This window comes from Metopolophium dirhodum, chromosome 1, assembly GCF_019925205.1.
Source record: "Metopolophium dirhodum isolate CAU chromosome 1, ASM1992520v1, whole genome shotgun sequence".
NCBI classification, from domain to species: Eukaryota; Metazoa; Arthropoda; class Insecta; order Hemiptera; family Aphididae; genus Metopolophium; species Metopolophium dirhodum.
Window position 1 is genome coordinate 124525159 of NC_083560.1, and position 12972 is coordinate 124538130.

The following is a 12972-nucleotide window of genomic DNA, read 5'->3' on the forward strand; positions in this document are numbered from 1 at the left end:
TACTTTTCATAAAAAATCGTTTTAAAATACAGCTTTAATATTATTATTATTATTATTATTACTACACACTGCAGTAATTATAGGTAATATAATATATAACATAATATAGTGTATGTTGCAGTTTATATTTTTCTTGCCTACCATAAGTTTAATACAATAATAATACATGACTGGTATTATGACACGGGTAAGTTTAATGTCTTGTCAATGATGTAGGTATACGATATTATATTATATAGATCATAACTCATAAGGCACTACATTATGTTATTATAATTTTATATTAGATATATAATATTATGACGTTATATTGTATGCCTACAGGCTGTACACCCGGACACATGGCCACAGAATATTATGAGATGGATTATACTGTAATTATTAAGAGGTGTATATCTATTATGAAATACAAATGCTATATCGATCAACCGTCGCGGGTAATTAAAATCAAATTGGCCTTAATCATCCGTACACTCAAATCTCAATTAAGCGTTAGCCGAAAACATTATAATACGATATTATTTATGAACGGGCGTGTTAAAAAATTATCGTGAGCAACCGATGTATATTTTTTTTTTTACAACATGCCAATTTCGGGTAAGCTGCTGTAGACAGCAACAATTTTGTTATCTATACAGCATTTTATCGCTTGGTTTTAAACATCAATGAAAACATGTCTGTTTGACGATATTCTTTCGCGTATACGAAACAATATTATTATTATATTATACACACATTAATCATAGTTAGTACCTACCTGCCACCTTTTCGTAACGGGACTCTGAAATGAAAGTGCACATAAAATATTTTGTAATTTAGTTCCTAGTTCTTAATGTTCAGATTGCTCTAGCTAAACGTCCTTTTATAAATCATAATTACTTAATACTTTCTGTTTACTGTTAATAGAATATTATTGTACAAGTGTACAACACTTACGCTTATAAGTAATATTTAAGTGATTATCTAAGACAGTTTACGATGATTATTTCTATACCTATCTATGCTATTCTGCTTATGAACATTTAGAGTTTAGACATTTCAATTATTTTTCAATGTTATAATTTATATTATGTATACAATTAATTAATACTTAATTACTTTAATAATAGAATGTATTCATTAAAATCGTACGTGTAAATTTGAATTGTTTTGAATATGTATTTTTAAGTACCTAGGTACTTTGCTGAGAATCATTGTAACAATTTTTTTCTCATTAGATATAAGTATCACCATTACCACAAGAGTTTTATCCATTACAGAACTTATTACATAATTGAACTTTTTATTTAAAGATTTACGTATATTAAATGGAATGCTTGATTTAAACTGTGTCTACCTATGTGTTTAATTTGTGTATGAAATAATTATATTAATTATAGTAGAACAAATTAAAATTAAAATTAAAAATATGAAGCTATAAATATATTATAAAATCAGTTTCTAATTTCAAAATTTTGTATAATTTTACAATTATTACGATTGTTGTAACAGATTTTATTCTTCTAGAAGCAAGTATAATTTTTAAATGCTTTTGTATATCTAATCAAGTTTTATTTTTATAATATATTTTGTGAGTAACAAAAGAAATTCATATTTTGTAGCTGTTGTAGTGAAAATATACAAATAGGTATACTGTATAGGTAGCGTTTATTAATAATATTTAAACACAACCTAACAATAAAAAACCAGGTTTATTCTTATACTTTAAAGTTGAATTTATATTTTATGCTAACCTACCTATGAGTATATTGACTATTAAATGGACTAACTATAAAATGTAATGGTCTTAAATTTTATTTTTATGTATACTTATAAATTATTTTACAGCTGTTTACCTTTAGTTTTTAACTGTATTATATTTCTATGTACTAAACTGTTAACTGACATTTGGAGTTTTTATTTCAATAAATAAAATAATAAACGTTTATGATATGATATTTTGTAAAATTTATGACAGACGAAGCTTAGTAAAATGTTGTCATTTTAAATCTTATTTACATGTGACTATCATTTGTCATCCAGTACAAAATGTGCTTTTAGTTAAGGTACGTTTTTGTCTGAATGTCTAGACTATGCTGATCAAGTATAGACCAGCAATTGCATATACTTGCGTCTGGAGAAAACATACCTTTATGAAAATGAAAATTAATGTTTGATTTCCATTATTCAATGGCATTTTGATTGTTGATTGGAAATGTAATTTTAATGTATAAAGTACCTACAGATTACTATCTTTACCTAAAAAGTACTATAACTTACGTTCTATATAATATACCTACACATTATAATATTTTTTCAATTGCACATTCATACTATTACATAATATCATCATTACACTATATCAATATAACATTAATATTTTTTTAAATGCATTTTGGTTTTGTTATAAATCAAATCAAGAAAGGTTTTTTTTATAACACAACATTTAAAAAAATACCATTTTTGGGCGAACAAAATTATAAATAATTTAGCGTACTGTATCTTGTAAAAATGTACAAGTTTTATTTTAAATACAAGTAATACAAGCAGTACACCACTAAACAGTAAGTATTATAATATTATACATGCACGCTCGATACGTCGTGTACTTACATAAATATTTTTGAATATTAAAAATATAACATACGAAATCAACGTGAAATAATAATGCTCAAGACATGTCATTCGAAAGTTGAATTAAAATTCTACCGAGGGTATCATAATGGTCCTTGAGACTCTCGTTACATTTAAATTCAACCATGACGTTAGAATAAATATTTTATTTTGTGATCTAACCGTGTGTGGCACTTCACCATTATTGCCACTTCGCGTTTCGTATTATACGTTTTATTGTCGTGTGCATCAATTGATCAGTGATGAGTATTTAGTGATTTTTTTTTTACCCAATAGGATGTATTAATCACGGATGGGTATTAGTTGCATGTACTTACGTGTTTCGTTTACGAAACAATCATTGGTCTTTGTTTACGTATACCTAGGTATACCTTTTATATTCATTATTAAATATATTTAACCGTGAAAAATATTATAAAATTATAAACAGGTACGTCCATTGTTCTAAGACACGAAATTCATTACAGTGGACGTACGTAACACACGTAATCTAATATTAACAATAATACTATTATGTTGGGTTAATGTCAAAAAATTAAAAATTTTAAATTACAAATGTTAGTTACACACTTACACCGTACAATAATATACAAAAGGACGATGTGCAAACGATAAGTTATGGCGTTAAGGTTTATTTGTTATTCTTGTTTCTGGTTTTAAAATCATTGTGTTTCACTCCTCTCACCTATGCAACCTAGTGTTGTACGTATCTATTTTATTAACTATATAATATTATATTTAGAATATGTAAGTATTTTTATATTGTTGCGATCACACTTTTTCTGGTATTTAGGTTGATACCGAGTAAGGCGTATCATCTAGTAGGATCCTATCTATATACTTGAAATTCGAACAGACTTGTTTAATACACTACTACATTATTATCGTTAATATGACCATACGACGACAACTATTTCATCACAATAATTATTAACGTATAAAGTCGCTAAAATTCTTTTCGCTTGGCGATATCGTTTGATGTATATATACGGCATGGGTAGGTATACCGTATATTACAACGATATTATGGAGTTATGCGCTCTGCAATTGCTGAGCATGCCACGTAGATCCCATGACCTAATATTATAATATTGGCGTGTCGGACGAACACCCGTCATCGGAAATTATTTCAGAACCCACTTATATAAAAATAATAATAATAATACATCGGTCGTTATATTATACCTGCCATGGTATTGCGACTCGTGACTTATGATGATGATCGCCGGACGCGGGACGAAAGCGATTTCGACCGGACGATAGGTAGGTGGGTACGTAACCTACGATAATATTATGTTTTATTGTGTGGCATAATGCGTTATATCAACGTGTTAGTTTCGTATACAAGAGGACATTAAAAATTAAAATACGGAAACGACAACGCGCACAAATAAGCACCGATACATGAGCGATGAATTATTCGGTAGAAAACGTACCTACGTCATAACACACGCGGAAGTACGATGCAGTTGCGGATAGTTGGTACGCGACATTACGAGACCGGTGAGCCCGATTTAAAACGTTCTAGGCCTTTTAGATGAAAGAAAACCTTTAGGTACTGCCAACATAATATTATTTTTATGGCCGAATAGTAAATTGTTGGCGGTTAAATTGAGATAACATCCGTTTCTTAGAACATATTATTATACTGCGGTCGAGGATGGAAGCTGGTTAAGACGTACCTACCCTGCACCTATATACCTACCTATACGGAATATTGTAATAATTATATTGATAATAAATCGCGTGGCAGACCGAACTTTCGTCACGATCATCGACGACCACAGCGGTTCGGGTATACAGTGTGAAAAAAATTAAATACCGACGACACTGCTTTCACTCTCGTTGAGGTCCGCCACTAACCACGGTCGTGTATAGGTATACCAGATACCTTTTATCTACCTACCTATAATTACCGCCGCGGTATAATATTATCTACCCGATGATAATAAGTAATAACGGTTATGTAATAAAAGTCCAGCTCGACATTTCGTTGTGTTCCACCCCGCCGTTCGAAAACTCGCGAGTATCGCATGCCAATATTAAAAAAAAAACGACCGTTGTCGCGAGGGCGGAAACGTGCTTACGGTTGCCAACGCGCGTGCACTACATCATATATTTCGATAAACGCCGAGAGCGTGGGCTGGCGTATGAATTACATATTAATATAATAATAATAAGAATATGTAATATTAATACGAGAAAAAGAAAAAAACGACACGAGCCAACAACTAGTAAATGCATGATAATATTATAATATTATGCAGTGCGCGGTGCACTGTACCCATATATCATGTTCTGCAACGTCGCTGGCGGACTCGGTGTAAAGCAGGTACGTGAAGTGTAATTTTACATACATTTTACAATATTATATTATTATTATTATCATTATCATTATTATGTAACCCAGTGCGCGTGTGCGTAGGTATACACGTGACAGTGTGTTCGTGTGTCGTGTGATATAGTTAATAATATATGATAATTTTATACGTATTACTACTATAATAATGGTTGTGTAGTTAGTAGGTAAACGACGGTTCGCCGAGACGCGAAAACGAATTCGAGAGACGCGAACTCGCTGTGTCGTAACACAACAATATAGAAAGGGTGCAATACAATACGTACATAATAGTATAATATGGTATACGAGTATATACCTACCTATTTTAAGCACGGTTGAAAAACTTAAGCAAATTGCAAATAACGAATTTTAATTGGAGATTTGTTTGTATTACCTGTTTGACTGTTTACAGTTACGGTAATAGAAGTTAATTTTTACTGGCTAATTTAACGACACACACACATAGACCAGCTGTGCATTGGAAATCGTTTACGCGTGTTCGTGCGATACCCACCATAATAATAAATAATAATATGTAATAATAATAATACCACGATAATACCTACAATAATGGGATATTCGCGATGCCTATAGCAATACACTCATCAATCGGAAAATTAATTAAAAAAATATCATTAAATGTAAAAACATTTCAGATTACATGTCTGTATTGTAACCGTACCTACCTATGGGACACAGGTACAATAGCTTATATGTGGTAAATGAAAAAGTAATAACATGGTGACGATGATGATGATGATGATAACATACTTTCAAAGTATAAAATATATGTCAACGAAATGCGATTGGGCGTTGGTTAATAAGAAAAGTAACTGTGATGAATATAAAAACCTATGGCTGCGCGTTTTGATATAATATTATAAAATTGGACGTCGCGAACACGCGTGTTATACTTAGAAGTTAGATCTGCCGTGGTACAGTGTTGTACTGATGTCTATATCACCTATGTGTAGAATTTTGAAGATGGAAAGTAAATAAGAGCAGCGAATAGATACTAGGTACGAAAATAACTAAACCAATTTACCTATTAATAAAATTATATCTGTTTTTTTCTGCTTTTTGTGACCGGTTTTAATTACTCCAAACCGATCGTGACTCTTAAAATATCGCCTCTAGGAGATCAAAACCTAACAAATGGTCATGTATATATATCATTAGTTTTAAAAGTTACTACATAGCTGCCCATAGGTATAGGGTACACATTCATAAATCCGGTTTTGTACATGCAACCCGCGTTGCAGAGAAATAGCTGTCCAACGTTCGTTAAATCATATCGGGTATGGTTAGGTTAGGTATTATTACAAATTACCCACATTTGTATGTGTGTGTGTGTTATACATTTTATGGTCTGAATATAATATAGGTATAATAACCAATAGGTACATAACAGGTATATATTGTTTTTTGCGAATCATATTATACTATTATACAGTTATAGGTAGGTATATCGAGTATACGGCAATGACGTGTTAAAATATAAATTTTCATAAAATTACTGTTTATCATCATAATCATCATCATCATTACGAAACGTATTGGATGAGGCACGCATAATATATTATACTATCATAATATTATAATACTTCGTGTCTTACTTATTGCCGTCCGAGCTGTGCGCAGTGGCACTGCAAGAATTATAATAACATAATAATATTATAATCATGTCTGGCTACAGTAATAGTTACAATAATTATCCACTATAATAATAATATTATGTATACCTACGTATTCTAGGTACCTAACTGTCATGATAATAATAATTAAAACACACGCCATTGTATATATACATTGTGTTATTCTATGTAAGTATAACACTTAAGTCATTATTTTATTGTGGATGAGATAACACTGTATAGATGTAAAATATATATAATATATAATATATAAATATAATGAAAGTAGCTGTAGTTTAAATAGGTTTCGAAAAATGTAATGGCTAGATTGCCTTGAATTGTGCGGTAATCCATCGGACTAGCATACGGTATAGTTTGTCCTCGGTGCGGGGCCAATAAAATATGTTCATACATGTATATATAGTTAATATTATATTATTATACATTCAATTGAATATCAAACGTTAATCATAATCCCCGATGAGTATAATATGATGTTATAAACATGTGTTTATAGCACACAGCAGTGCCAAATATCGTACAACAGACGCGAAATGCGTCTAAAATAAGATATATAATACTTCTTACGATATTATACCTAGGTATATTGCAAGAGTGATTATTGTTGTTATTATTTTTTTTTGGTTGCCAAATTTTACCTTTTCAATCATGGAATCCATCGCCTTGACGTTGGAGCTTGCAGGGTGGCATTCAGCTAACTGATACCACGTTATGAACAAAACCAAACACATGTATTTAAACATCATTTTGAATACCGGTCTAAAAAAATAAATGACAAAAATATATAAATTAAAATTGCTTACGGAAACAGACGGGTAATTATTTAATTTGCATCCCATTTCGTCGGCGTTTTTATTGTTTGTGTTTTTATTTCTACTATAATAAGCCGCACTTGTATACATATTATTACGTTTATATGTCACAACTGAGGCATCATTTCCATTCCCATTAAGAAATCAAGGACTTCGCTGTCGTATTAAAGTAAAAAAGTATGCACATAACAATTACAGTTAAAAAAAATAATAAAGAACGTTTAATATATTCTGTGAAAGTAATATTGCAAGTTAAGAGCACTCGTATATATTATAGTATTTGCCGTAGCGAGTCATGAAGTTAAATGTTGATTTCGTGTATACACTTTTAGGAAGTATCTATATCCGAGAGTGCCTCATTACCTATATTATAATATTTTAAAAGGTGTATTAAAACTAAAAAAATCAAATGATTAGACAATAAGATATATAACATATTGTAATAAATAATTGTTACATAAAAGAGCATATTTTGCTATGCACAACACAACAACACATACATTGTATAAGTAGTGGAACCATATTTTGCAAGGCATACCGGTATATACCATGGGTCTATACCATAGGTACGTCGTATATAGTTGGGTGCTGAATATTCAAAATTACTTGAACATAAAGAAGAATGTAGTTTGAAATTCAAATCACACAACAGTCGTAGTTGATGAGGATTATAAATTATAATTCAGAATATTTACTCGATTAATATTATCGTATTAAAATATAAAACTTCTTCACGATACGTGTAGGGTTTAGCGCGTGAATACCGCATTATCCGTCGGACCGAGCATATCCGAGTTGGTTATAACTTATAACGCACGACATATAGATTTTATTGAAAAACAATTCTTTTAGGTAATTTGTTAATAACTTTTCCCGTTAGAAATTATAATGATATATATACAACGCATTTTTGATTTGAAAAAAAATGTTACGTTCATAGAAATAATTTCTGTATACCTACATATTGCATAGTCCATACCTAGGTACAACACAAAAACTCGTAAGCTTAATTGTTTGCTGGAGTTTTGTATGATTTGTATTTATTATTTATATTTATTTTTTTCGTTAGCAATAATTAACGCAGTATTTAAGTCTTAAGACCTCGTATCCTTCAATAAAATCAGTAAATTCCGTGTATGAAAGTAGACACGATAACATGACCTACCTATTATAGGGTTCTAAAGGAATAATAATAATAATAAATATTAAGTAAGTAGGTAGGAACATGATTTTTTTTTGTTCACAGAAAATGTCGAAAAACCGGTAGAATCCGTGTTTTTAAAGTCGTCGAAGAATTTTACGAAACGATTTCTTCATGACGACAATATTATTATGTATTAAGTAAATACGACGAGGTCGAGCACTATCTAAAACGAACGATGTTAGGTATTATAGAGGTATATACCTAATAATAATAATAATAATATAAAAATATACTAGATAGGTATACGCTATTACGATTCTATACACGATAATTATTATAAGTAGGTAGGTACCTACCTATACATCTAAGAATCAACACTTCAATAGTTTGATGCGAATGTGGTTATCGAGATGAATCGGCACGGGTGCACATCACTTATATAACGTGTTAGCTCGACTAACACTTGAACTACCTCCACGGTCCACAGCAGCACGTTATAGAAGGGAGGGGATCATTTTCGGTAATTTACTCGTATCACGATAAATTTGAAGGTTTGGGAGGCATAATGAATATTTTATCAACTCTTCAAAAGTGTATTATATTTATTACTGTGGTTTGATCGAATTTCGTGAAAACCAAAAAAAAATGCCTGTACTTTTTTATTTTTTATTTGACGTGCCTGGACTTGGAAAAGGCCTAATATTGTAATATTGAGTACCTATAAAAATAACACGTAGGTGTAGCTAATAATAAATCATAATTTATTACGTGAGTCCACGGGGAGCTTATAATAATATGACTGTCCGAACTCGACGACGGCAATAATAATATGACGTGTGTATATTATAATTGCGCACGATTAGTAGCCGGTCAACACCCGTAGTGAAGCACGCAAGGTATGCGCAGAGGCCCAGTGAAGATTTCACGTGATTTAATTATACAATTAGCTGTTAGGTAGATATGACTATTTGATTTCTTAGAACTTAAACACCTCTTAATGGCGATGATAATAATAATATATTATAATTTATAGCATATAACGTCGTCGCGTGATTTCGTAACATTTGCGGTGTGGGAGTGTATAATATGCGCGCGTGTACCGAACGTATACACTGCACGGTCTAATCGAAAGCGAGAGTATAATATTAAACTGGCGCGGGTGGATACCTTGGTAAATCTAATATATTGGAAACGCACGGTGGTTACGATGCCGATGAAATACGAAATATTCGCCCAACGATGGTTTTCATCGTTGTGCAGTGTACCGGAGACTTTAACGAACCAAAAACAAAAAAAAAAAAAATCGATGGACCGATCAAAATACCATAATCAGCAGTTTTTTCCCTACCACTGTTTCATTAATCAATAATTTCAAAAGATTGTATATATCAACAAAAAAACCTTCGTAGGTATAATATGGTGGTGAATACCGCAAGACTAAACACGAATAATTAATTAATATAGGTACTTAACATGCTAATTATAAATATTTTAAACTAATTAATTAATAATGAAAGAAAATCTTGGATGCACGTAAATACGAGTATAGGTACCTACCTCTAAAATATTGTACAAAAGACGCAAAACGCGTCGAAAACAATATATATAATACTCTATAGTTCTTACGATATTATACCTAAACCGCGAGAGACATTATTGTGTTAGTTTTATATATTGTTATTATACATTTTTTATTTACCTATATACTAATATCTATCATTGGTACTAACGGGTTTTGTTTTTGAAAACGCGGTTCCAAACGATGAGGTTACAACGAGAAAAAAATGTTAAAAATCACCATCGTCAATTTTTATGCCCCCCGAAAAAAATCGTTTTATCACATACACATTTATTATGTCGCATGGTATATATTCTAATTGTCGTTGAATGCCGGTAAAGTGTGCGCGGGTTGTTTTGTGTAGCAAACAGAGACTTACACAATAGCGTATATATAATACTATTTAGCATAGTATATTATATAGGTACCTACGAACAGCTTGTACGAATTGTACGAAAATAATATGACGAGAGCGTAAATCGCAATTTTCCGGGGCGTGTAATAATTGTGCAGTTGTGTTATTATAATATAGTTTAGATATATAATTCTATAGGTACTAGAAATGATAATGATATAGTCCCCGGACTTGACGTGTTTGTGGGGCAACGATATACAATGTACGCCTCTATATACATGTATATAGGTATACGTAGCTGTAGTAGATCCGTGGGCGGCAACTGTTCGTATAGAAATCGTAGACGCGTTTGCTTTGGGTTTTTTTTTGTCACACCGATTAAATGCGCACATGTACAAAGCGAATAAAATAATTTTTGTATTATGATATACATATATCTACTTATATAGGCTCAGCCGTGGGAAACTATGATGTGGTACACCCACAACTAACACATGGTGACAAAAATATCGGCGTACCCATACAAAACAATAATATCATATTATTACGTCCGACCGCGTACAATATAATATAGTTATAGGCACTTAACAGGTTTTATAGATTATTGGTTCGTTGAGCACAATGTCATCCAAGTACCGGTGATAATATTATTATTTGATTTAATTTTTGAACGACTGTAGGTACATAACAACGACAACATAAAAACCATATGCGCATCTCGTTGCGAGACCAAAAAGATTTGAATCTTATAGTTATGCCTTATGCATCCTTCCATGCTCAGTTGCATAATTTTGGTTTTTTTTTGTTTGTTTTGTTTACTGCACATTCATATAGGTAGGTACTTTACAATTCCATTCAAAACATGGTATAATATTATAATAATTTTGGTATAATATTATTAAGAAATTACATTCGTTTCGAAACTGATATTTTTTAAAATTACCTGCTTGTTAACTAGGTTCTCGGAACGTCATCTGAATGTGAATATTTTTACTCTAGCAGCTATAGGAAGGGGTCACGGTTATAGGTTGGGTACACTTGTTATTTCGTTATATTTTTAAAAAAAAGCTTTCGACATGATGATAATATGATGCGTGTTATTTAGAGCGGAAAAAATTTGTTGTTCATATGTGATCGATTTGAATATTATAATAATATAGTAATATTATGTACGTCGAGCTTTCGATCCATTGGGCAATGTCGGTGGCTGCGCGAGCAAGTAAATGAAAGAAAAAAAATGAAAACAAGTTTTGAATTTCAAATAATAATAGTTAGATAGATATCGCGAGTGTATAATACTGAACATAAATTAGACACACATTAAATTCTATACAGTACTTGTTGCCCGGACAAACTTTAGTTGTAAAAATATATATCTTAACTTGAATAAGTACGTCATGACACCTTTAATCGCGCATGGTTTCCGCAGGTGATTGTTTGTAAAACATATCAAAAAGCAAATCCTTACAAACAGGAAATCATCCGTACCTCGCACAGGACCATATTATACTACATTATTGAGACTGCAGTGTCTTAATGAATATTATAATTTAATTATATATAACTGGACATCCATATACAAACAGTAACGTTAGTACACAATATTACTCATTAGACCATTTGTACGGCTTTTCTTCTCGAAAATCGGAGAGAAAACCTACGACAATATATTAAGTTCAGGATATGACGTGGACGGCAAAAATTGAATGAAATACGAATCCAATATTAGACACTGACAGGACATCTCAGATCCGAAACGTCAATACGACATAACGATTAATACACAATATTGTATACATATATATAATATTATATATAGTGGCTGGACGATACGATGGGACGAATAATCAATAGAAAGTAAAATGCAGCATACACATAAGAGAAGGTTCAGACTGGCCACCGACCTACAGTGTTTATGATATAACAGTTATTTCAGTTTCAATCCACTTTCCTTTTTACACATATTAAAACGTGTACCTTGAGTAACTCGTCCTCCTTATGGCGCGTGTGCCTATCTACCTTAAACTGACCCTATGGATAATGATAATAACATATTTATATTTACACCTAAACCAAATTAGACTATATGTATGCGATCGATCATTTAATCACAAGTAGTTTATTATTATTATTATTTGCTTCGATTGGGAAATATGAAGAAAAAAAAACAATTGTTGCCTAGGTTTATAATAGTGATCAGCTGATTTGACAGATAGTGCATACGACTGCAGCTACGAGAAACTCGGTGAAACCGGGACGATGCGTTTTTAAAATATAATTTATACAAAATATGATCCATTCACATTATAATAATAGTGTCTTATCGATTTATTATAGTCGTGTTCATAGCATATTACGCTCATCACAACGTAGATTATAGTATTAAAATATAATCTGATAATCTGATATGTTTGACGTATTACTCGAAAGACTAATACCTACTAGTTTATAGGGTAATACATATTTGCTTACAAAATGTATAAAATATGATAAT

At 31.3% G+C, this 12972-nt stretch overlaps 1 protein-coding gene across 1 annotated transcript in view; it reads right to left on the reverse strand.

The window, feature by feature from the left end:
* Window positions 1-12972, reverse strand: part of LOC132932508 (uncharacterized) — a 38495-nt gene that overhangs the window by 22767 nt on the left and 2756 nt on the right. Inside the window, exon 2 of the mRNA XM_060998897.1 lies at window positions 7248-7368. Within this exon, the coding sequence (XP_060854880.1) occupies window positions 7248-7355 (108 nt within the window). The 5' untranslated portion in view covers window positions 7356-7368. The remainder of the gene's footprint in view (window positions 1-7247; window positions 7369-12972) is intronic.